This window comes from Pygocentrus nattereri, chromosome 2 (genome assembly GCF_015220715.1).
Source record: "Pygocentrus nattereri isolate fPygNat1 chromosome 2, fPygNat1.pri, whole genome shotgun sequence".
In the NCBI taxonomy this organism is placed as follows: Eukaryota; Metazoa; Chordata; class Actinopteri; order Characiformes; family Serrasalmidae; genus Pygocentrus; species Pygocentrus nattereri.
This window is the reverse complement of record NC_051212.1, coordinates 3053205-3079653: the sequence shown is the minus strand read 5'-3', so window position 1 is coordinate 3079653 and position 26449 is coordinate 3053205. Positions and strand designations below refer to the sequence as shown.

At 42.6% G+C, this 26449-nt stretch overlaps 1 protein-coding gene across 1 annotated transcript in view; it reads right to left on the bottom strand.

Moving 5' to 3' along the window:
* The window catches only part of LOC108416826 (NACHT, LRR and PYD domains-containing protein 12-like), a 578836-nt gene that overhangs the window by 75279 nt on the left and 477108 nt on the right, over positions 1-26449 (bottom strand). The window contains 2 exon segments of the mRNA XM_037532078.1: positions 21764-21810; positions 23470-23643. Coding sequence (XP_037387975.1) covers positions 21764-21810; positions 23470-23643 — 221 coding nt within the window.

Below are 26449 nucleotides of genomic sequence, written 5' to 3'. Positions count from 1 at the left end.
AGGTTTTTAAGGGATTATGCTACAGCCATAGTAATTCATTGGAGGGGACTAGTATTTCCCTAAATATACAAAGGTGTTGTTATTTAGCGCCATTTCGTCGAAAACTCTATCCTAATTAAAGTAAGAATGGCAATATCTGTACTTTAAAAACACGTGAAAACCACATGACCGATAAGCGTCCAGTATGGATGACGTGATAGATCAACGTCTCTGACCTAATTTAGAAGAAGCTCAAGAAGAAAGCAGCTTTCCGAAGGTCCGCCGGAGAAAGGTAAGTTCATGTTCACACGCTAAATTAACTGGGTTATCAGTGATGTGTGTGTTTATCCTGTTATAGGTACTGGATTTGTGGCATATTTAAAGCTCACAGGTGCATCCAGGGAACTTATTTTGTCAAATAAATGAAGCGAGTGAACTCGGCTATCGTTACCACGTGCTAGCCGTCCCTGAGGTGGCTGCCGCATTTGCACTAGCTCATGTCATTTCTCGAGGCAGTGTGGCTGTTTGGGTAAATTGAGCTAAAATGTTCTTAATAGTTATTTTCCTCATTGAAAGACGACTCATAAACCAGCATGTTGCACTGTCTAACCCCTGGCCTCCTCAGTGTGACCCAGCTAAACACTGTAGATCAGGAGTGCCCGAACTTTTTTCAAAGGGGGCCAGACTGGACGATATCAAAACACCTAAGGACCGGCCTCCTTTTCCAAAAGTGTTATTCATACATTATATAACATCGTATTCAAAATATTAAAAAACACAAATGTACAGAATAATTAATAATTATTTAACTAATTAATCTAATTTGACTGTAATTGCAGCAGCAGACTATCAACACTGCAACATACTGCAAGTTCTGTCTGAACATGTGCTGAACAACATTTCAGCATCAAGTGTCTTCAGCTTTTCTCTACACTGTATTTCACTCAGTCACTGCATTACCAAACTTATGGAACTCAATAGCAGCAAGTCTTAGATTTCGTAAGTCACGTATTATGGAATGAAAAGCCTTTTTTTCTCAGCAGTGACACGGAGTGTTACGCTGGTCTGAGTGGATCAGACACAGCAGTGCTGCTGGAGTGTTTAAACGCCTCAGTGTCACTGCTGAGCGACTAGCTTAGCCACCTCATAACTCGCTCTGGTCTGGTTCTCCGGTGCTCCACGTGCCCATAAGAGACACACGCATTTGCAGCATCTCGCTACGAAAAAATACCCTGACGTTCATCTCTTTTAAAATCGCCGGTTCTCACTGTCGACTTGGCGCTTTTTTGACGTAGCCGTCACTAGACGCCGTTCCATAAATTCAGGAGTCCAGTCAGAAAAATAAAGGCTCTTACGTTTAACTTCAGTTGCTAATATACATGTATGCACTTCTGCCCCCGTCAGGCGAAAGGAAAAATTGCAACAATAATGTTTTCTTACGTTACAGCGGCCAATAAAAATCTGTCTGCAGCCACACTTTGGACACCCCTGCTGTACATCTATCATAAGGTTGATGTAACTTAGTACATGATGGTGTAGTATTTCGATTGATAATGGCCTCATTAATATTCTGATTCATTTGGGCGTGGTTTTGTTGCGTGACGCCTGTCCTTCATGTTACAGCAGATAATGTAAGATGTAAGTGGTTCTAATATACTGTCCACAGGCTGTCTGCTTTAACCTCGCTTGTGTCCCCTGCCACACCAGTTAAGGCTTTTTGCCAGGTTTGGGGTGAAGACCTTGCTGGCAATCCGCCGTATTGTCTTCTTCATTGTGTGGCCTCCACTTAGTGAGAGGGTGTTGGTCTGAAATAATGCACAATAAGAACAGAAATGGATAAACAGCAGTCTCACTGTACCAACTGCACCTTCAGAACATGTGTCCTAGGAAAAGTACATTCTGTTTAGCAGTTTGTAATTACGGTTCTTGTTTTAAATAGTTCATATCTTATTTATTGTATTGACCTAAAGTAATTGATCAGAAAGTTTTTGACTAATAATATAAAGCTGTATACAGTCATGGCTAAAATATTTGCACTTCTTTAAAGAAAATTATTAGATGCAATATTCACAGATTGGTGAACCTCTGATTGATAGATAGATAGATAGATAGATAGATAGATAGATAGATAGATAGATAGATAGATAGATAGATAGAGCATTTTAAATGACAACACTAACACTTTCACATTACAGGCCATCAAAAACATGTTTTCTAAAATATGACATTATAAGATTTTGTTTAAAAGATGATGCAAATAATGACTAAACCAGGTCACTTTAGACCCACTGATGCATCCAAGGGCTGAACAAGTAAAGCCAGATGTGCTCAGGCTGCTTTAGAGTGAAAACCTGCAGCCACCTTTGTCGGCCCCGCCCTCTTTTATTTAACTGGGCGGAGTAAACGGCTCTCACACGCGCTCCGCGAAGAGGCGTGGCTTCCCGCACAGAACTAAACGCCAGTGTGGTTCAGCTGCAGCCGGTGAGGAACGGATGGAATTCCCGTAAGTCGTTAAAACGTGATAATAATATCGCGCGAGACTGATGTAGTGCTGGATTAATAACAGAGCTGGATTTGCTCGCAGGACTCGACGCGTTTCTAGCGATGAATATGAAGAAACTGCTCCTAAGAAACGAAGCTGCGGTTCTTCAGGAAAGGCGGCCGCTCATAGTGAATGTTAGCCAGCTAGCCGAGCTACTTACTTTAGTAAACGGCGAACAGGAGAACTCGAGTAAAATGTACTGGAAACTAAAAATGGCTCAGAAATTACTGCTTACAAACACAAGAAGCAGCAGCTGTACACAATAAACTGGCTGGAAGAGGCGGCGGAAGAGCGGCGTCATCGGCTGGAGCTCACAAACCCGCTGAGCGTCCGTTAAGAGGTTCGCTCGCGCTGGCTTTTTAAATTCGCCTCGAGGATCCCAACAGTCTCGCGCACATTAGTGTCTCGCGCTTAAACGCGCTGCCAGAGAACTCTAAATAAGACGGTTTAACAGGTAAGTGTTGACATAAAACACAGGGAAGCGTAAAGATATGGGGCTGTGAGGGTCACAGGACCGGGGCAGGAACTACTGGGCTCCACTGGGTGATGTCCATCATCATCTCACTGTTTAGTGCAGCTTGGAGAATCCAACGAGGAACAGACTTTGCCTTCAAACTGACTGGGTTACAAGATCTGAAGGAACAGAAATCTGGAGTTAGCGATATGCTAGCCAACAATGAGGAGGTCAGATCATCTTTTTTAGTCCCACAGTGGGAAATTCAGTGTTACAGCAGCAAAGGGACAGCAAGGCACTCAGCACAGAAAATAGATAGATTAACAGGACAATGTCAAATAATAAAGGAAATGTCAGACTTTGGACTTTTTGACTCTTAAATATATTTACAGATAATTGCAAGTTCTTTACAGATAATTGCACACGGGGAAACGGGAAAATACTGCACATTATGTTCCACTGAAGAAACTTTCCATTCAATGTGTAGAGTTTAAGTGTGTGTGTGTGTGTGTGTGTGTGTGTGTGTGTGTGCTCCGCTGGGAGCAGTGCTGGTTGTAGAGTCTAACAGCAGCAGGAAGGAAGGACCTGTGATGCCGTTCCTTCACACACTTGGGGTGAAGCAGCCTGTCGCTAAAGGAGCAGCCCAGTGCTGCCAGAGTCTTATGCATGGGGTGGGAGTCGTTCTCCAGCATGGATGCTAGCTTGGCTATGCTGTGCACTGAACTGATCTAAAACAGACCAACCTTAAACAAATCGAAAGCTTTTTTTGGTGGTTTTGGCAGGAGTGGTGTTCTATAATACTGTTAAAGTTTAATAATGAAAAAATATGGCTAGTTTTCCTGATTGAAGCTTTTTTCAGATCTGCTCATCTTCCTGAGCGACTTCTTGTCTTCACTTTATAGCGTCATGTTTGTGTTCATGTAAAGTGGTGTCAACAGCTCACTTAGGTGATTAGCAGACGTCATGTTTTCTAATGCTTGAACAATCATGTGTGCAATTTCTCCTTTCTGTTTGCAGAACTTGGTTGTAGTTGTGGAGATGAAGATATTCAGTCTCTTCCAGAAGTTGCTCGTGAGGTCTTTCTGTCAGTAAATCCAGTCATCCTTCAAATGAAAGGAGCTCACTTCAGCAGAAGAGAGAAGTCGGTTCAGGACTTCTAGGCACATGTATGCAAGGTGCGTCTATACATAAATCTGAAAGGGGTTTGGTTTATATGTTCTCAGCCTATCTGAGCTCAAATCTACTGTTTTAGATCAGTCAAAAATGACAAAAGGTGGCTGTTTGCCAGAAATAGAAGGATCAATCGGCTCTGCATGAGCATCATTTGATCACGTCTTTGCACTGGAAATCAGCAGATACTGATACATAGGCGATTGATCTTTCGATCTCTACCAAAAACTCAGTTTTTCATTTGTTTTGATTGATCTAAATCAATAGAATTTGATATTTTGGTTGCTTATTCTACCTGTAGATGGAAATACAGATCTTGTGCATGACTGCAGAAACAACTGTGTTCGATTTTGCTGGGCGTTCTGGAAGAAAACATGTTGTCAATTTCTGGCTTTTACAATGTTTTATTTATTTGTTTGTTATTTGTTTCATTTCTTTTAATACTGTCTGACTCAAATGCAGATATTTCTAAAATGTGAGGTGATAAAAATGGCCAGATTAATGATGTTTTCTATCAGCACAGCTGGCAAAGTCAACATTGATCTCTGCACCTGTGCACAAGGTCTGTATAGGTTGTTTGCAGATGACATGATGTAACTGTGTTGCTGTGGTGTGAATTGAGGATGGGGCAGGAAGTGATTTTCCACATAGGGCGCTCTATCTCACTTTCTCAAAATGACTGGTTTACGTTGTGTGCAGTCATTTAAAGTCAGTTTAATGGAGAAACTATAAGAGACTTTTATCAAGCACCAGGTGTTGTTGCTGATGAGGGGGAAACGATGCAAGAAACAGACAGAAAAAGGCAAAAATGGCTTGGAAGCCTTGTCTGCAGACAGGATGAGGCTGAAGGAGCTTCCTGTTCCAGTTTCTTGTAGCTGTTTTAATTCTTTCCTAGTGCTCAGTGACGGCACCCACAGACAAACTGTCCACAACACAGCACTCATTCCTGCAGGTGTGTGAAGCTTATTCCCCAGTTTTTCTGTTCCATCTTAAATGGTGCAACAGTTAGCCAATGGCGCCAGAGGCACCATTTAAGGTGGAACAAGAAAAGTGGCAAATAAGCTGACAGCAAATTATGGTTTAGTTTTAGTCATAGTCTTTTGACTAAAATGTAATTTAGTTTTAGTCATAATTTAGTCATTTGAATAGTTTTAGTCTAGTTTTAGTCATAATTATCATAAGAACATAGTTGACTAAACGTACAGTCGATACAGTCGACTAAAATATAAAGGGTGTAAAATGTAAATGATTTTTCTTCAGTTTCCTTGAATTATTTAGGTCATTATATACATTTACAGAAAATGAAACAATTATTAACCAGTTATGGAATTATTAATGATTGAAAGACCAATATTTAACAAACAGATTTAACAAACAACATCTGAGGTCTTCTGTAACCGCAAAGTGAATAAGAGAAAACACCTTTTTATTTATTGTCTCTTATTTATTTCAGAATTGTTACTAGTGCTGTCAGTCTAATTAAATTACATCAGCTCTGTGATTAACTAACCTACATTAACTGCATTCATCACTTTTTTGCTATGAAAGTATTTTTAATTGAATGAATAATAACTGGCCTAGACTTTCATTCCACATTTCAATTCCACATCTCTTTATTTCAGACACACAGCATACCAGACATCTCTAGGTCACCGTGTTCACTAGAGACACACACTGCACATTACGTGCACTGCTAAACTGTAAATAAAACTACCTGATCTGTTTTGTGCATTTTCTAGGGTGTACGGGGTCATCTGGGACTTTCAGGACTAGGATTAAGAAAGACTAACTTGGCGTTAGCAGCAGTAAAGCTAGCGGTGGTACTGGAGGGCTGATGTCCAACACGGTGTGGTGATGTTCTCTAAACACAAACGCTAAACTCTCTTTCTCCCTGTGGACGCTGTCTAGATAACTTGGTTCCATCATGAGTAACGACAGTTCACAGGCTAGTGTGGTCTTCCCGGGTTTAGGCCAAATATGTGCGCGTGTGCGTTTGATTGGATGGCTACCCGGCTTGTCCCGCCTCTCCATACACGCCGAAGTAGTTGTGATTGGATGTTTTCCTAACTCGTCCCCGCCTTTCACAAAACTAAATCAGTTCTGATTGGATGTCGTCCCTGCCGAACATTTTCGTCTCGTTTTTATTCGTTGACGGTGTCAGTTCATTTCGTCAGAATCCTTTTATGTAGTTTTTATTTAGTCATCGTCTCGGTTTCGTCATGATCAAAAGGTTTGTTGACAAACTATGACGAAAATAGTTAATAGAAATTAATACTGGAATATAATTGTCACGCAATTCCTGCAAATCTTTTAGGTGCACTTTTATGTTGCGTATTTGGCCAGGGGCTCTACTGGATTCAGATCTGGTGATTGGGAACCTCACTGAAGAACACTGAACACTTTGTCGTGTTCATGAAACCAAAGGGAAATGTGTTTTGCTTTGTGACAGTGTGTATTATCATGCTGGAAGTTGTCATTAGAAGATGATAAATTGCTGTACTAATACTCGTCTCTTCTTTTTTTTGTCTATCTGAATTACAAGCTTGTTTATTTGTCCTGCACAGTGATGATATTTGAATCAAATGTTATTCCTCTGCTTTGTGATGTGTTCAAAGAATCTGCACATAAATGAATTAACAACCCTCACTTTCCATTTTGGTGCATACTAACTGTTTGGGCATGTTTTGGTACAACTGTGAGATGGCAAGGATTTTATGTGGTACATTTACTGTGGTACCCAGTTTCCCAAGTAATAAAAAAAATCAAAGTGTGTATATGTGTATATATATATATATATATATATATATATATATATATATATATATTTATATATATATATATATATTTATATATATATATATATATATATATATATATATATATATATATATATATATATATATTTATATATATATATATATATTTATATATATATATTTATATATATATATATATATATATATATATATATATATATAAATCACAGTATATAGATATAGATGACCTCCATGCTTATGTATGTTTGTAGCTGTTTACCAGAGCTCGCCTCACCTGTTTATTTTACTGCTAGCTCCGTAACGATTACTCTATTGTTTTTTCTTGTTCTTTCTTTATTAGGCACTCAATTTCATTTGTTTATTGACAGCACTTGGAAATTTATCCTGGAACTCCAAATCCCAAGATGATCATCTTTTGTAAGTTCTCCTGGTCATTTTTATGCTTGTATACTTGACCGCCTATCATGAACCATCTTGTTTATAGTTTGTCTTTAATGCTGCTGTTATAGTTTCTACTAGTGAAAGTGTTGGTTTTTGTTCTGGGTGCACATAAAATGGCTGTTTTAAATTTGCTTTCAATTTTAAATTCTTATCAGATAATAACCAAAAAAATAGGAGCTTAATAGGAGTTCAATTTAAATCTGACCGTTTGACGTTTTAATGGTAACTGATGGATTTTTACGTATTGCTGCCTCTTAAGCCTACAGCACACTCACACCCAGCAGGCATTCATTAACAGAGCTGGAGATTATTGTGAAGTGACAGACAGAAGTTAACATTAAGCAGAAAGTTTATAATAAAAACAGCGAGCTGAATCTTGTTTTAGAAGCCATTTCCTGTCATTTATTAAATTAGACTCCTTTTTTATTAGGAATCTGGTATATAAACAGAACTTCATTAAATAACTGAATTGAAATACTGTTTTGAAAAGGAATGGCTTCAGTCACTGTCACTATCTGTAACATCTTCTCATTAAGTTATTTTAAATGGGCGTAAACAACTTCTGTTCCATACAACAAATCAATCAAATCAGAAGCGATATCAGTTCTGTGGCGTGTCATTTTGCTGCAGCAGTAAACACTCTGCACAGGTTAATAAGGAGGCCTTTAATACTTGGAGTAGAACATCATTTCTACAATGAACCTTTTTTGGTTTTGGTTCTGTTTCTGTTTATAAGTAACTGCAGACATCATACATGTTGCGCATAGCAGCCATGCCGGGAGTTGGTGTCATCTTGAAGGTTCCTGACGTGACTGGAATTGGAGCTTTTAACCTAATTTCGATCGGTACCTGTGCTCCATGTGCTGTTATTACAGGCAATTTTACATGGTAGTACAAAAAAACTGCTAGTGCTCTACTTTAATGCACACCTTGTTTACAGCTTGGTCCAGTGTTGTCTGATTACTTTGATTGTTGCTGAACTTTAAATGTTTGTGTTTCTGAAGACACTTAGAACACATGAGCAAAGAAGGGTACAACCTGTCTGAAGACATTCGACTGTGCTGCTTCTGTTACTATTTGCAATGAAATAAATAGGCTTACCTTGAAAGCTCTTGTTTCATTTTCATTCCGTGGTGTTGAACATTGGTCCATCAGGTCTTCAGACACCAGGTCCAGTCTTCTTTTTTTGCTGGGTTATCCATGTGTTTGTTGTGATCTTTGTAATAACTAATGGTATATGTAAATAAAGACGTTTTTGCTAATTGCCTATTTCTAGGGCTTGGAACTTCAGTGTATGACCCCATGTATAATTAGGCAAGGACAACAGCCATGGACTTTGCTCGGTTAAGTCCTGTTGCCTCCAGGATTTACTATCTTGAGCAGATTAAATATTCAGATTCTGTCCAGTTATGTGAAGACTTCTTAGCAGAGGTAAAACCTGCAAATATTCTTAGTGTTAACATGAAAGAAATCTGTATTGTTGTATGTGCTCAATTCTACAGACAGCTTTATTTAGCTAGTGCTGTTTAGATGTGCTTGAGAATGGAGAATGTCTGCATATGGTCATATCTGTGTATAATTAAGTTTGGCTTTTGTAAAAACTCCAGCCTATTCGTGTGTTTCTAACTCAACGATGTAGTTAACGTGACGTACTTTCTGTTTAATGAACAGTTATGTCATCATTGCTAAGTGTTTCATCCTTCCTTGATGTCACTTGTATGAAGTGGTGATCCTGGACAGGGCACTGTGGCTCTGTCTGAAGTGAGAGTTAATGAAGGGTTTATAGTGTTAACTGCCTTCTGTCGTGGTGTTTCGCTGCTGCAATACGAAACTCGCTGTCCACTTCTTGCAAGGCGCGATCAAATGTGAACGTTAGACAGTCACTGAATCTGAGCTGCCAAATTGCAGATCAGGTGCAGACGTAAAAAACACCGTATAAGCGTAGACATCTGCAGCACGATGATAATAAGACCAATGTAAGATCAATCCAAATGGAGCAGACGCATTTAAGATGTTCCTCTACCTGTCCAGATGAGCTGCTTTCGGTTTGGTCTTCTCTGAGGAGGTGGAGCTCAGATCACCGAGGTCCACTCAACTTTCCTTTACAGATGATTCCTGAAACTGATGATGAGCTGGTCAGTTCCCAGAGGCCCCTGCGGGAATCCGCATGTTCCCCATAGTTTCTACCAAAAGGATGATTTTAATTCTCTCTCTCTCATATTTATATTATATATACATATAAGGGTTTTCTAACGATTTTAAAAATTGATTCGCGATTAATCTCAATTTCGTACACTGAAAAAAATGGACCAAATGATTTGTCAACTTTCCAAAAACATTTCTTGTGATTTTCTCATAAACAATGTGTTTCCTGCTGAAAAGTCATTTCATTGCTTAGAACATATTTATTTCAAACTGAAATCAAATCTATTAGACCTAATCAAGTAGAACCCATGGGTTCCGTATATGGAACATTGACGTGATTTAATGAAGTGATTGAAGATCAAATCTGGCGAGACAAAGGCGTTCGGAGAGGATTTGGGCGGGAAAGTCTGGCAGCTGATCTTGCTGAGTAGGACTGGGAGTTTTTAAACAGGTGAGCGTAATTCCTGTTAAAGTTTGATCTGATTGAAGTGTTGTGTTCTTAATCATGTCAGCTGTGGACTGTACACTGTAAAAAATGGGAACAGCGCTTACTTGAAAAATTACGGCAACAAAGTGACGCGTAATATAATTGAGTATTGTGTCGTCCTGCTAGGCCGTGCATGGCTCAGGGAGTTAGACATGAACTGTGTATATGTCAATAAGCTAGACCAGCCCCAACTAACTTTGCAGAATGTGCTTAAGCAGAACGAAGAGGTGTTCAAGGTGGAGCTCGGGACCTGGACAGGCCCGCCAGCCAAAAATCTACATCAACGAGGATGTGGCGCCAAAGTTCTACAAGCCCAGGCCCGTCCCCTACGCCATGCGAAAGAAAGTTGAAATGGAGCTGGAGAGGCTCACAAAGCAAGTAATCATAGAGCCAGCCAAGTTTTCAGAGTGGGCTGCACCAATCATGCCGGTGCTAAAGCCTGACAATTCAGTGCGCATTTGTGGTGACTACAAGCTCACAGTAAACTTAGTCTCCAAGCTTGAGCAGTATCCAATACCAAAGTTGGAGGACTTATTCGAGAAGCTGACGGGAGGGGAGAAGTTCACAAAACTAGGCCTCAGTCATGCTTACCAACAAGTCACGCTCGACGAGGCCTCAAAGCCGTATGTCACAATTAACACACACAAAGGGCTCTTTCAGGTGAATCGCTTACCATTCAGCATGTCCTCCAGTCCAGCCATCTTTCAGCGGATGATGGAAGGGGTGGTGGCAGTGTACCGTGATGACATCCTTTTGACGGGGCGGAGTGACCATGAGCACTTGGAGACACTGAATGCTGTCCTACAGCGGCTAAGAGAGGCAGGCCTTCGACTCAAGTGCAACAAGTGTGCTTTCCTGGAGAGGGAAGCAGAGATCCTGGGGCACACCGTGGACACCTCGGGGCTCCACCCTCTGCCAAACAAGGTAAAGGCCATACAGCAAGCACCCGCACCAAACAACATCACAGAGCTGAGAGCTTACTTAGGCCTAATCAACTACTGCAACATGTTCTTGCCAAACCTGTCAACACTGTTAGCTCCCTTGCACAAGCTGCTACATAAAGAGACCAAGTGGCACTGGCATGAGGAGCAGGAGAGAGCATTTGAGAAGTCTAAGAGACTCATGCAGTCGTCGGAAGTGTTAGTACATTATGACAGCCAGAAGGACTTGGTCCTGTCCTGTGACACATCGCCTTATGGGGTAGGGACAGTGTTGTCACATCGCATGCCAGACGGGCAGGAGCGACCGATCGGCTTCATGTCAAGAACACTCACAGCGGCGGAAACAAACTACGCACAACTCGACAAAGAAGGGCTGGCGGTGATGTTTGGCATACAGCGGTTTCACAAGTACTTATACGGGAGGAAGTTTGTCATTTGCACTGACCACAAACCCCTACTGTCACTCTTCAACGAGATGAAAGCAGTGCCACAGATGGCATCCCCTCGCATCCAACGATGGGCCGCGACTTTGAGAGCCTACGAGTACGAGATCATGTATAAGCCAGGCAAACACCACAGCAACGCAGACGCTCTGAGCCGACTCCCTCTGCCACAGTCGTCCACCAAGAGTGAGCAGGAGGAGCGTGTACTGATGATGGAAGAGGTGACGCTTGTGTCAGCCAAAGACATGAGCCAGTGGATACGCAAAGACCCTGTGCTGTCACGAGTGTGCCAGTTCATCCAGCAGGGTTGGCCAGCACAACACACAGACCCAACGTACCAGCTTCAGCACCACTTCACCCGTGGGAGTGGCCCAGCAAACCATGGCAAAAGTTACACATCGATTATGCAGGACCTTTTATGGGTCACATGTTCTTGATCGTGATGGATACATACTCTAAATGGATGGACGCTTACCCAGTACACTCAGCAACCTCAGCCAACACAATTGAATGTCTACGGAAGAGTTTCAGCAACCAAGGATTACCTGAGATGATCGTGTCAGACAACGGCTCATGCTTTGTCAGTGCTCCAGAGTTCCAACAGTTCCTCAGTAAAAATGGAATCGAACACATCACCTCAGTTCCATACCAGCCTTCCTCGAACGGCTGTGCGGAAAGAGCAGTCCAGACATTCAAGTCCATGATGAAGAAAGCAGGTGAGGGCACCATCCACACCAAGGTGTCGCGAGTGCTATTTAGTTACCGCATAACACCGCAGTCCACCACAGGGCGGTCACCTGCTGAAATGTTGCAAGGCAGACGATTACGATGCACATTAGATATAGGACATCCAGATCTCAGAGCCAAAGTGGAGCGAAAACAGTACAGTCAAAAGAAACATCATGACAAGCACAGACAAGAGAGAAGTTTTCAAGTAGGTGACGCAGTAACCACACGCAACTTCAGTTATGGGCCTAAATGGATTCCCGGTTTCGTCACCAAAGTCACAGGACCAGTGTCTTACAAGGTCATGTTAGGAGATGGAACTGTTGTGCGCAGGCATGTGGACCAGACTCTGGCAGGGCCTGAGGACAGAGTTTTCAAAGAACCGGAAACCTCAGAACCACCCACAGTGCCTGTGTCATTCCCTGACCCTGCTGCTGTCATCGCGAAGCCGGTAGCAGTGGGACAAAGCTGTATTCCAGAGGGACCTCTGCAAGACAACACAACACCACCGGTTTCAAGCATTCCATCCCCTGTTGCAGTGAGCGAAACGCCACCCCAACAATCAGCTGCAGCTGTTCGACGGTCCCAAAGGACTGTGTCTAAACCTGCTTACCTGAAGGATTATGTGGAATAATAATAATAACACATACACACACACACACACACACACACACACACACACACAAAAGGGTGTATGCGGATCGCTGCCCTACTTTAAAAAAAAATAAAATAATAAAATTAAAAAAAAATTGTAATGACAATTGTAATGGTTGTAACTTTATGTTGTACTGGTTAGGGTAATTTTTCTTAACTGGTGTTATACTATAGTTGGTATAAAATACTTAGTGGCCCTACAAACAAGTAAATGTGGTTCGTTTGGTGAGGTTACAGAAGAATTCAGTAATTTGTGCGTTATGTGTTAAGAAGGGAAAAGTAATAGCTTAAGGGGGGAGGAATGTAGTGATTAGGATTGCAGAACATAATATGTCCACCAGGTGGAACCCTACCTCTTTAGTAACCCACTCAGGGAGTTTACTTACAGTGTTCTAAAAAGGGGCTCAGGGCTCAGTTATGCTGTAAATGTAATGATGAATGCCAGGTTCGAGTAAACGTCAACAATTACTTTACTCCTGTGTCCGCGTCCGTCCTTATACTAACAAGGATATTACAGATGGAGATGCCATTCTTAAGTTAACTGTTACAAAACATTGTCCACTGTCTGTTTTATGTTTTAATCCCTGAGGATGATGTTGATGCTGCAGAGAGTGCATCATAAATGGACTCTGCATGTACCTCAATGAGGACCCTAAGGATCTGGTGCAGGAGTACATGGTGAGCAAGTAGGTGGTGCTTTTGCCACATCTTCAAAAATGAATGTTCATATAAACATGTTCAAAAAAGTCGTATGCAGCTTAAATAAGAGCTTCATTGTGCTGAACATACCGCGCTGTCTTATTATTCCAACAAAGCAGCATATTTATTGGAACTGGCCAGCAAAAAAGTTGAGTCGTCTTTTTTACATTAGAGAACAAATTAAATTAAAAGTAGAATTTGACTCAACTTTAATTAATTAGTGACGTTTTTCCACATCGTCTGGGACTGCGGAGCGGAGGACGGGGAACTCTGGGTCCCGACATAACCGCATTCACTGGTTATCATATTAGATGTTCACAAACCAAGTGAGATGCTGCTGCTAAGTGCTGCATTTCTTAGCCCTGAGCTAATGGTGGGATGTCATTCTTAAAACGGTCATTTCTTAATGAGGAGCCTGTCCTTAAAGAGTCTATTTCCCTTTATCCAGGACTTCACTGAGGCCAACACACTAAGTGCCCTAGAGAGAGCGGTGGTGGGGATCTATGCTGTCAGAGAGACTCCCGGCAGTAACTCTTCTGATGTGGGACTGATCCTCGAGGGTGTGGTGCTGCTTCGCGACCTGGAGAATGTGGCCCTTGCAGCTGCCATGCTGTTTGGATTTTTTCCATCTTAAATATGAGGGACCGTCGGAGCTGCACTGCACCCTGGAAGTTATTCACAAGATAATCATGGAGCTGGATGCAGCAGATCTATCAAGAAAGGCCCAGAGCTTGAAAACTAAAGTCCTCCAGTGAGGAGAGCTGTGTTGTTTTTGCTTCACCCTTCCTGTAAAAGAAGGGCAGTTCTACATTCGTGGACTGAGCAGTGTGGCTGGTTCTACAGACGTTAGTTTTAATGACTGTGAGGTTCTCAGTCAGTTTGACTGCTGATTTCTGGTTGCTGTGTTTCAGTTATAATTACTGTGCACTTCTCTACATATTTGATATCACTGTTCTGGTGATTATGTGTGATGTGTGAATAATAATGACTGTTGCCGTCTGCAGAGATTTGCCTTTTATTTTTTCTAGTTGAAAACATTTGACTGACGTTTTCAGTTGGTACATTTAGAACGGGGACACCTGCTGTTCTGTTTCTGGAATAAAAGTTTTAGAACAAAACTGCTTCTTGTTTTCAATGAAAGACTTCGATATTAGGAATCATCAAAAAAATGAAGGTATTAAACAAGACGATACTTGCTGAAATTTGGGTTTTTAATCGTCTTTATATTTCATTTATAAATTAACCGTTTTTAAATTGATGGAATTTAAATGTTACCATTTTGAAACATTTATAAGGAAATATTAAAATACCTAATATTGTAATGTAGCAGTATGCTTTCAGTTGCACTTGTGTGCCCCCTTTTGTTGGCCGTTCCTTGTGTTAATTGGTGAGCCAATCAGGGCTCTCTGTGGGACTATAAAAGAGTCTGCGTACGGCCATCGGGGGTGCTGTGTGAATGACTGGTGCCACTGCTCATTTCCCTCCCGTTGGCTTCTGTCCTCATGACTCCCGGGTTGTGAACTTGTGTTTGGTTGCCTGTGGCTGCAACTGGCATCGGGCCAATAGACTGCAGGATTGGTGTTTGTGTTGGTGTTGTCAGCTCACTATTGCCCGAAGCAGGTGCTTACTGATATCTGCGTTTGCCATGTTAGCGGAGCGTTAGCACGGTCTGAATTAGCCTTTGCTCTCCTGTGCCTGGCTCTGGATAAACGGATGGTCAATTGGTGTTGGCTTCTGCTGTTTTGCTTCTGCTTTTGTACCTTTGCAAGCTTTCCATCTCCGTGCTTGCTGCTTTGTTTCTTCCGTTATCGCTGCTTGCTTGGCGTTGGTGCTACGTGCCGGGGCTTCCTCTGTTCTGAGCCCGTCCTGCTCTCTGCGGGGATTGCACGCCAAGCTTGTTCAACTCATCGGTTCTTTCTGAGTTTATTATATCTTTGGCTGTATTTTTGTTTATTTTACTTTTTCTTAAAAAGGGCTTTACTGTGTTTCTTGTTATTTATTTCTTGCTTATATTTCTTTGGGGTTTATTGACTTGTTCCTTTTTTGTTTTGATTTAAAGTAGTTGTTGTATAATTTCTTTTCTTAGTACATTTCAGGTTGCAGGATTTTTTTTTTTTTTAAAAATGTGTGTGACACTGGTGAAGCCACAAGAAATTATCCAACTACGCCACCTGGGAAATTAGAGTCCCAGGAACTCTTAATAAAAAGACACCAGCCTTGTATCAGGTTCTTTTGGTCATGGGGGGTGAGCAACAATGAGTAACCACAACTTTCCCAATCAACACAATTTATTCAACTTCCATTTGACAACAACAAATCAGGGTTAATCAAAAGTAGATCGGCATAAGGAGCAAAAGAGAAAAAAAAAGAAAAAACCAAACACTTTATTCCTGGACCGTATTACTAAAACTAAGCTGCAGCTCCACTCTAAAATCCCACCCAATTTACATACTACACAAAAACCACTTAACCCAAACAAGATACCTAAACACAGCAACAAAACCAAAAACACCATAAAACCAAAAACACAGCAACAAACCCAAAACACAGCAGCAAAACCAAAAACACAACTTCGACAGAGCGTAATCCCAACCCTCACATTTAAACCCCCAATTTCCTTTTCATAAAATCCCGATCCTCATTTAATTAGAGAAAGGTAAAAGCAACACCAATTGGCGAGCGGCAGTCCATGAGGCGGCAATGGCGGACAGATCACGGCTTCCACGCGTGTCTCAGGCGCTGAGGTTCCTCCTCACCCACGCTGGCTCCACGTGACGCAGGAGCACGAGGCAGCTGCAGCAAAAGAGATAGGAGCAGTATTCTGGCCACACAGCAAACAATAACTTCCACTCGATTCTCTCTGGGCCACTTCCGCACCCTTAGCACTCAATATGGACACTTTTCCACCCGTAAAAGAGATACTCACGATTTGCCTGGGAGTCGGGAAACCCAAACCCCCAGTGCGAGTACTCCAAGCCTGGGTGGAAAGTCCAAAGATGGCAGCCTCGCTCCTTTCAGGCTCCGCTCAGCATACCAGCGTACCAAACACTCTCACCGCTGCCCGATCCCAGCCTCACCTTTATTCGCCGTCCGTGCTGTGTTTGCCGTGTCCGCCACGCCACTACCGTCCTGTTTCCTCGCTTCCCGCTGCCCCTCGCTCTCTCCTCCATAGCGCACAGCTCCGGTTAAAACCGGAAGGCAGTCACTGGTCCAGCCCCCCAACAGTCCCCTGCTGCGCCATCACAACAGCGCACAGCGATTGGTCCACTCACCCGCCAGTCAATGGCGTTTCCAGGGAGATCATCTGCTGGGTCCTGGGTAATCAGGAATCCCGAGGCCACCTTTCAAAATAAAAGTCCCGCAACACACAACCAATACAAAAAAAGAATACAAAAATACAAAAAAAGAAAGAAACAGAACTAATTTTCACCGTCTCACATATGCATTGTCCATATTCTGGTTTGGCTGAGTGCTTATGGCAGGGGGGGATTAAGTGCTGGAGTTGTATTCACCAATGTGTGGTGTGAAGGTTTAGTGTTTGCTTACCATTTGCCTATTGCTTCTTTAGTGTGCCTGTGGAGCACGTGTGTGTGTGGCTTATCCCTCTGTGAGCGGTGAGTTTACCTCTGTTGTGCTTAGCCTACAGAAAAACATACATCTTTTGGTCTTATGTCTCTTTTTGTTTTGTTTTTTCTGGGTGGTAAACTCTGTGAACAGCCTGCTTTGTTTTAGTGTTCCTTTTTATGCTTAATAAACAATTATTTGTATTTGAGACACGTCTCTGTGGGCCTATTTAATATATATGGTAGTGTTCCCTGGGAGTGAGTTCCTGGGGTGGCGTAGTCAACTTCATTCGGTTGGTTTCAATTACTGAGCAACCACGCCGCCATGCCACAGTAATATTGATTTAGTTGTGATTAAATAATGTGGGGGTGGACTACATTGTACAGTGTATAGTTAATCGCGATCAAATCCCATTTTTTTATTTGTGTAATTGTTTTAGAAAATAAGGATTTTTAAGTGAAATGCTACAATTAAAATGGTGAAGACATTTTATGCTGAATGTACTGATGTTAGAAACTGCTGGGACGAGAGAAAACTGGACGGGAGTTTTATTCCCTCCCATACTAGGCAGGCTACAGCGCCGGAAACAGCGTGTAGACGTCGCTACGTTAACCTGCAACCTAATAATCCGTTAATAATCCCCCTAACAGCTCAATCGGAATAGAAGACGTCCATGTAAACACCTCAGTCGGAATAGACTAATCCGATTCACGCCGTTCGGAATACAGTTTCTATCCGATTGACCGAGGTGGGTAATCCCCTAAATAATCCGTTAAATATTAGAATAATATCCGCGTAAACGCCTGAATCCGATTACATTCCCTATCGGAAGGTGGAGGAGCGTTCTGCGCATGCGCGGCGCGTCACAGCGAAAGGTTTATCCTGGTCAACACGGCGGAGCAGAGACTGGTCAGCAGAGGAGACGAGGTTCATACTCCGAGCTTTAAAAGACGGCGGCGGGACGGACGGCCAGCTTTAGTGTCTCAGAGCACGACGTCTTCCTTCTGGCGTCCTGCGCACCAGGCGTGTAAAGACAGGACGGCCTCAGGTCTTTGTGACGGACTGTCCACACGGCATCGAGACAAATGGGAATGCAGACCACTCAGAGTCCTGAAGGAGCGCTCTGTCTCTCTCTCTGCCTGTCTCTCTCTCTCTCTCTCTCTCTGTCTCTCTCTCTGTGTGGAGGTTATTCTGTCTCACACAGACTCGCTGAGGAATGAGAATAAATATAGAATCCAGTGTAGAGCGGCTCAGTGAATGTGGTGGTGAGTGTGTGTAGGTGGGTCAGTGTGTGTGTGTTGGGTGAGATGGTGTAGAAGGACAGAGTGCCGGACCCCCAGTCCAGATACACTCCCACTCTGTTGGAGGGGGAGGGGGGGGCAGGTAGAGCAGTTCTCTGATTATTGTAGCAGACAGTGTAACTGTTCTCAGAGCAGCTCAGAGTCCAGGACTGATTATTCAGTTCAAACACACAGTCATCACTGAATCCTTTCCTCCCGATTCCTCTGTATGAAACTGATATATCAGCTCCATCTCCGCTCCACTGAACCTCCCAGTAACAGCGTCCAGTCAGACTCTCCACACTCAGAACCTGAGGATAGTGATCAAATCTGTCTGGATGATCTGGATACGGCTGATCTTCATCCACCCACTCCACCTTTCTGTTCCCCTCAGACAGAGAGAGACGCCTGTTCACTGTGTTTGGATCCAGAGTGAGATCAGCAGCATCTGTACACACACACACACACACACACACACAGACACACAGACACACACAGTTACACACACACACACACAAACAGTTACACACAAAACAACATTTATTTTACAGCTAGTTTTTCTCAAAGCAGATTTACAGAAAAACACACAGATATTTAAGAGAGAGAGAGAGAGAATGTGTGTGTATTTATGTTTGTGTCTGTGTGTGTATGTGTGTGTGTGTGTGTGTGTGTGTGTGTATGTGTGTGTGTGTGAGCGGTTCCTGTCTACTAGTCTGCTAATGCTGGGTTCCCTGACTACAGGACGAGTTTGGGGCCCTGTCCTTTTGGTACAGGATGTAGAAAGGGTTACATAAGTTACTGTGGTCATCAGGGTGTGGAAAGTTGGAGAGCTGCGCGTGAGGGAAACGCTGTGAGATGGGCTCGCACCCGAGCGGGGGATGGTCTCGCGCCCGCTGGGGGGGAAGCCGAGCTGGGGATGGGCTATTTTGTTATATTTTGCTGACCTCACACTTCTGTGTGCGTAAGGAAGGGGAGGTGCGGCAGGAAACGGACACTAACGAGGCGAAATGCAAAATCCACAGGACTGAAGTTTATTTCTTATTTTTCTCCTTCAACCCAACTGTTTGTATAACAGTACTGAGGTCTCACATTCCTCAGAGTGCTGTCCCACCCGAGGCCATCCATTCCCACCACACACACACACACACACACACACACACACACACACACACACACACACAGATCAGACGAAACATTCTGACCACCTCCTCGTTTCTGCGCTCACTGTCCACTTTATCAGCTCCACTGACCGTATAGCTGCACTCTGTAGTTCTACAGTTACAGACTGTAGTCCATCTGTTTCTCTGATACTCTGTTACCCTGTTCTTCAGTGGTCAGGACCCCCATGGACCCTCACAGAGCAGGTACTGTTTGGGTGGTGGATCATTCTCAGCACTGCAGTAAGACTGACCTGGTGGTGGTGTGTTAGTGTGTGTTGTGCTGGTGCGAGTGGATCAGACACAGCAGTGCTGCTGGAGTGTTTAAACACTGTGTCACTGTAAAGTCAGAGACGACAGCTCATCTGCTGCTGTACGGATTGTGTTGGTCGTTCTCTCGTCCTTCATCAGTGGTCACAGGACGCCGCCCACAGGACGCATGTGCCCACTACAAGTGATCCGATGCAGAATGACGCGCATGCGCGGAGCAGCGCTGAGAGTGACCGTTATCATGACAGCGAGCATCACGTGAGGTCCAGTCGGCGCGAGATGAGTGTCCAGTCGGCGCGCTCGTGTTTTAACGGCTTTAAACTGATGTCCGGCTCCGAGAAATGTCCTTCACACGCACTCATAAAGGAAGACGTCGTGCTCTGCCGTCCGCCCCGCCACCATCTTTTAAAGCTCGGAGTATGAACCTCGTCTCCTCTGCTGACCAGTCTCTGCTCCGCCGTGTTGACCGGGATAAACCTTTCGCTGTGACGCGCCGCGCATGCGCAGAACGCTCCTCCACCTTCCGATAGGGAATGTAATCGGATTCAGGCGTTTACGCGGATATTATTCTAATATTTAACGGATTATTTAGGGGATTACCCACCTCGGTCAATCGGATAGAAACTGTATTCCGAACGGCCTCAATCGGATTAGTCTATTCCGACTGAGGTGTTAGTGGGATTATTAACGGATTATTAGGCTGCAGGTAAACATGGGTAGTGTTACTGCAGTGCTGAGAATGATCCACCACCCAAATAGTACCTGCTCTGTGAGGGTCCATGGGGGTCCTGACCACTGAAGAACAGGGTAACAGAGTATCAGAGAAACAGATGGACTACAGTCTGTAACTGTAGAACTACAGAGAGCAGCTATACAGTAAGTGGAGCTGATAAGATGGACAGTGAGCGTAGAAACAACACTGTCTGATCTGTGTGTGTGTGTGTGTGTGTGTGCGCGCGTGTGTGTGTGTGTGTGTGTGTGTATCAGTCAGTGTTGTGCACAGCCCACTGAACCGATGGCGAGACCCCTCATAGCTTTCACAGTCTGTTGTTCTTTCTGTTTGTAAGACATTTGGTTGAACGTTGTTTATCTTAGTCGCTCATTAAGAGCTGTTTTATATGCAGTTGATCTGCAGGGCAGCTTTTTTCATTGGAAGGTGTTCAGATGTTGCAGCTCCTTAAAGTTCAGGTAAAGTTCAGGCATTAATATTCTTCTCCCATCATGATTCAGCACATTTAAAGAAATGTTTCCTAAATAGTGTTTTATTTCACCGGCTTGTTCACATTTTCCTTTTTTGTTGAGCAGAAATGAGACATTAGACAGTAAAACTGCTGGAGACGCAGGATCTATCAGAGTAAAGGCTTCATACAACATTTACACATCTATTTGCACAAGACAGTAAAAGTATAAATTCATGCAGCTAAAATGTTTTATTATATGCAAATGATCTAATTATAATAAAAGATTGAATTATTGTTACAGCTTTGCTTTTAAAACAAAACACTGAGATTAATATAAAGATTTTTTATATTGCTGCCAAGGTTGTATAAGATCTCAAGATAAGTAAATGTACGTAAGGGCTGTGTTACATTTGTCCGGTTTATAGCTTGTTTGAAAAGAGGACATTAAAGCAAACGTCTTGTTTTGAGCTCATGTGACTGGTTACTTTAGTAAACACTGCAGGAACATTTGGAACAAACCACTTTGTTATTTAGATGATTAAACTATTGGGGTGAAGAAACAAAAGAGATCAGTTTTATTTTAAGAAACGCCTTTAGTTTTGATTTAAACTGTGAATGATGGGGTGGATCATTGTGTGTCCTTGGTCTGCAGTGGACCAGGTGTGTAACAAAGTCCCCACTTTTACCAAGTCCTTACTATGTTGGTAGAATCAGACTTTAATGAGTGTCTTATGTCCTAAAAACTCTAAAAAAAAAAATTTTTTTTAAATAAGCAGGTAGAGAAAATATCACCAGGTGCATGTGATCTGGGAGCGTGTGTGTGTGTGTGTGTGTGTGTGTGTGTGTATCTTACATTTCTTCAGTCCTGGTTTCATCCTGATCTTCCCTCCATGATCCACCCTGAAGAATATTAAGTGCAGCTCAGTGAGTGAAACACTGAATTCAAATCATTGTTTATTAAATGTGGCTCTATTTTGTCTTTTCCAGCTGATCAGATGTCATGAAAAATAAAGATTGTGGTGGATCATTTATCATCAACACTTCTTGAAGTCTGATGATATTATAGTTTTACCAAATCTTCCAGCTGTGTGTGTAAATATAACCAGGTCAGAAACCCTGAACTCCAGTAAACAGCCTAAATGAGTCTTTACTGTATAAGAATGTGTTCATGGTTACAGTGTTAATAAACTCTGTGTCCAATAAAGAAGAACATTATTTCACCTCAGCACATTTTTATTACACAACAAATAAAAAAATAAAATAATAAACACAAAGTAAACGGACAATTCCGGTCCTAGACTCTGATTGGCCGAGCCGTGTTCTACGCCGCTGTAAAACACTCGATATACTCCCACCGATAAGCCCCTCACAGCAGCTGAGCTCTGTATCACTGCACCACGGCACCAACGATTCTTGTGCTCCTAATGGATTAATCTCTGACTGTAATGCTGCTCGCATGGAGCACCGAGTGCTCTGACGAAGTAAGAACCCGGTTCTGTTTAAACTGAAGGGCTGACGGCTTATTTTCTTATCTAGAACTAACGGACTAAAAGATAGCAAGCCTGCTAAACAGCTCCATCATTAACATCACAGGCTTGAATTAAAGCACTTCCAGTGTGATTTACTGTAAAACTGCAGTATAAAAGACTAAAGAATGACTTACACTCTTCAAATGTCCGTGTTTCAGTCAGAAGTTGTGTTAAACTGAGGCTGAATCCCAAACGGCTCCGTACTCCCTAAATAGTGTTCTAGGGAGGTTTTGAAATTCTAGCTTCTGCAGCCAAACAGTGACTGTGTGTCGAGTGTAGATGTGACTGAATCCCAAATGACTGTTTCTTAGCTACATTACGCACTGCTGGAGTTCAGGATCCAGTGTTTAAACTCCTGTGTAGTGCACTATGTAGGGAGCAGGGAGTTGTTTGAGATTCAGCCCCAGTGTGAGAAGAGGCCCCGCTGGATTGGTGCTAAATAAGACTCACTAACTGGTAATTTGGGGAACAAAAAGTACTTATAAAGTTAAAGTTTCTGCATTAACACTGCAGAATTATCATATCTTCATTACTATTCAACTAAAAGGTTAGAAAGTTCATGGAGTGACCACAATAAACAGCCATGGGTGACTGGACGTTCTCCTCATTCAGTGGTCCATGGTTGCTTGGCAATGATACCATAATCTAAAGGAACATTTCTTCACAAAATACTAGTTTTATCAATTATTATTAATAATGTCAGTACTGTGTTTGTTCCTACTGTCAATTAAACGGTCATTATTATTATTTTTAGGCAATAAAATGATCTGTTAACAACAACAAAACAACAATATTATGACTACTAGTACTAATAATAATCATATTGTTTTTCTTCATTTCAGAATGACAGTAATTCACCACCTCACCATAGACAAACAGATTTACAGTAAAACATTACAGTCGATTATGTGTATAATATGTATAAATACATTCAGTAATGTGTACAATATGGATATTTAGAGTCAGTATTATATATAATGTGTATAATAACAGTTAGTCTGTGAACAGAGGCAGTAAGTCAGGAACTCACTGTAGTTTCTCCAGTGCGCAGTGTGGATCCTCCAGTAAATCAGAGAGCAGCTTCACTCCAGACTCTCCTGGGTGATTATAGCTCAGATCCAGTTCTCTCAGGTGGGAGGGGTTTGATATCAGAGCTGAAGCCAGAGAAGAACAAGCGTCATCTGTCACCATACAACCAGACAATCTGCAGAAATAAAGGGAAAAAGAGCAACAATTTACATACAGCAGAAATCAGCTGCAGTACAAACACAGCAAGCAGATAATTCTGTGAAATATATAATCAGATATCAAACATGGAATACAAAATTACAGTGGGCTCCATGGGGGTCTAAAACACCATTAAACCAGTTTCTGTACCTCAGTAATCTCCCACTTAAAAAGAGCTAAATCTGTTAATGTCTGCTTCCCTCAAAATGTGTCTTTTTTTGTGTCTTATTGTTGAGCTGCCCCTGATCTTGAAGATCGACAGAGAAGCCCCTCCAGGAAGCTAAAAGAAAGGAATGTTGTGTTGGCTGTGCGCTGCGCGGCTGTTGTGTTGGCTGTGTGCTGCGTGGCTGTTGTGTTGGCTGTGCGCTGCGCAGCTGTTGTGTTGGCTGTGTGCTGCGCGGCTGTTGTGTTGGCTGTGCGCTGCGTGGCTGTTGTGTTGGCTGTCGTGTTGGCTGTGTGCTGCGTGGCTGTTGTGTTGGCTGTGTGCTGCGTGGCTGTTGTGTTGGCTGTGCGCTGCGTGGCTGTTGTGTTGGCTGTCGTGTTGGCTGTGTGCTGCGTGGCTGTTGTGTTGGCTGTGTGCTGCGTGGCTGTTGTGTTGGCTGTGTGCTGCGTGGCTGTTGTGTTGGCTGTGTGCTGCGTGGCTGTTGTTTTGGCTGTGTGCTGCGCGGCTGTTGTGTTGGCTGTGTGCTGCGCGGCTGCTGTGTGTTTGGCTCAGGTTTAGCGTGTGATAGACTGTGTGTGTAAATAGTGTCTCTGTTCATTGTGACCGTGACAGAAGGAGCTAAGCGCCGTTTTCCTTGTGTATCTCTTTTCCTCCTGTTTATCGTTTAAGTTAGGGAGTCCGGTTAGTTGCCTGTCTCTTTGATTTTGGTTTGCTTGGGTTAGTTAGAGTTGTGGGTGGAGTTAGAGTGGGTGGGGTTTGTTATTTTGCCCTGGCTGACCCCTGGAGAGATGCTTTGTTTGTTTGTAAATAGTTGTAAATAACTGTAAATACACATTGAACTGAGCGCCACCTTGTGTGGTTTCTCATACACCCCACTGTACTACCATTTTCAGGCCTTATAGCCTGAGGCAGGAACGGAACAACAAACAATGCAAAATCTCCATTAATTACAGCAGCTGACCAACATTAAAACTTTGTGACCGGATCAGTTAAAGGGGTTTTGCCTCCTGACTGTATGGTCACTCAGTACCGTCTGTAAACAGGACATTACTTTCCTGATTTTCTGTTGTAGATTATTACAGACGGGTGTTTATAACAGTAAAAGGCAGCTTGAGCAGTGTAAAGAGACATTAGATTATAGAAGACGGACATCAGTGCAGAGAGAAGACGGTCATTTAAGTGATGAGTGTGTTTCTGGGTTACAGTCTATGGGTTCATCAACTGGAGATGAGGAGAAAAACTGAGCCTCTGTTCTGTATCTATTCATATCGGCCTGCTGTTGTTTGAATGGTCTTAAAATGGTCTTAATCTGTCTTAATTGCTTTTGTTTAATAAAAACATTCATATAGAAACAAAGTCGTCCTTGTTTAACTTGTTTTGAGCTCACCACACAAACATTGAGACACTTCTGATTTTGGTCTGGTCTGACTGTAAACGTACCAGCTGTCCATGCTGATAACAAGCTTGTTTCCCTAATAAGGACACTGGACGTTCTGGAAGAACACCATAAATGACTGGACACCACAGAACGCTCTGGTTCTGCCAGTAAAACAACAGGACTGCTGTAAAAACATCACACTTTTCTTTCAGAGTTACTACAGATCTACTAGTAGCCACTGCAAACCTGCACAGTTAAAGAGACGGTTCTTCAAGGATCCTTTAGTGAAGGTAATGGTTCTGTTTAGAACCATGGGTTCTATGCAGAGCCATTTTATGCTTCAATAGTTTATGTGGTGAAACTGTTCTTCAGATTGATGGAGAACATGCTGTACATGGTTCTATATAGCAACAAAATGGTTCTTCTATTGATACAAATCCAGGGTGTAAATATATATCAGATTTTTGGAGCTACATAGAACCACTTTCAAAAAGGTTCTATATAATGTTACATAGTATACACTGCTCATAAGATCCTGAGCACCTCCTTGTTTCTACGCTCATTGTCCATCTTATCAGCTCCACTTACTGTATAGCTGCACTCTGTAGTTCTACAGTTACAGACTGTAGTCCATCTGTTTCTCTGATACTCTGTTACCCTGTTCTTCAGTGGTCAGGACCCCCATGGACCCTCACAGAGCAGGTACTATTGGGTTATGGGTTGTTCTCTGTATTAGATCATGTTGTTGACGTAATGTAACTCCCCCAAATCTGTCCTTCCTCTAATTTCAGCCACTTGATATTAAGAACTGACTGTCAGGATCTAAAGTGTGAGCTCCTGCCTTAAAAGGGCAGTTAAACTTTATTCTTGTAAAAGTCACGTCTGAAAACAATGTTTAATTATTGCTCCCAATGTTGTGATTCTGCATGTACTAAACTGCAGGAACACTCGGCGCTGTTTCCATATCACAGGGAATATTTGTCTCGGTGTAAAAATATTACTGGGTAGTTTCCTTTGAGCTGAGGTGAATTTAGCTGCCATGGTAACCAGTGTTACACACACACACAGTAAGGCTGCCTCCACAGGACAGACTTAATCTCACTGTAAACAAATCACACTGTCTACAGCAGAAAGATGAGTTAAACCCAGTTTGACTGGTGGTGCTGATACTGGGGGGCTCCCACTATTCTAGCAGTATTAGAGTCAAAGTAAACACAAATGTCCCAGTGTAAAAAACGTCTT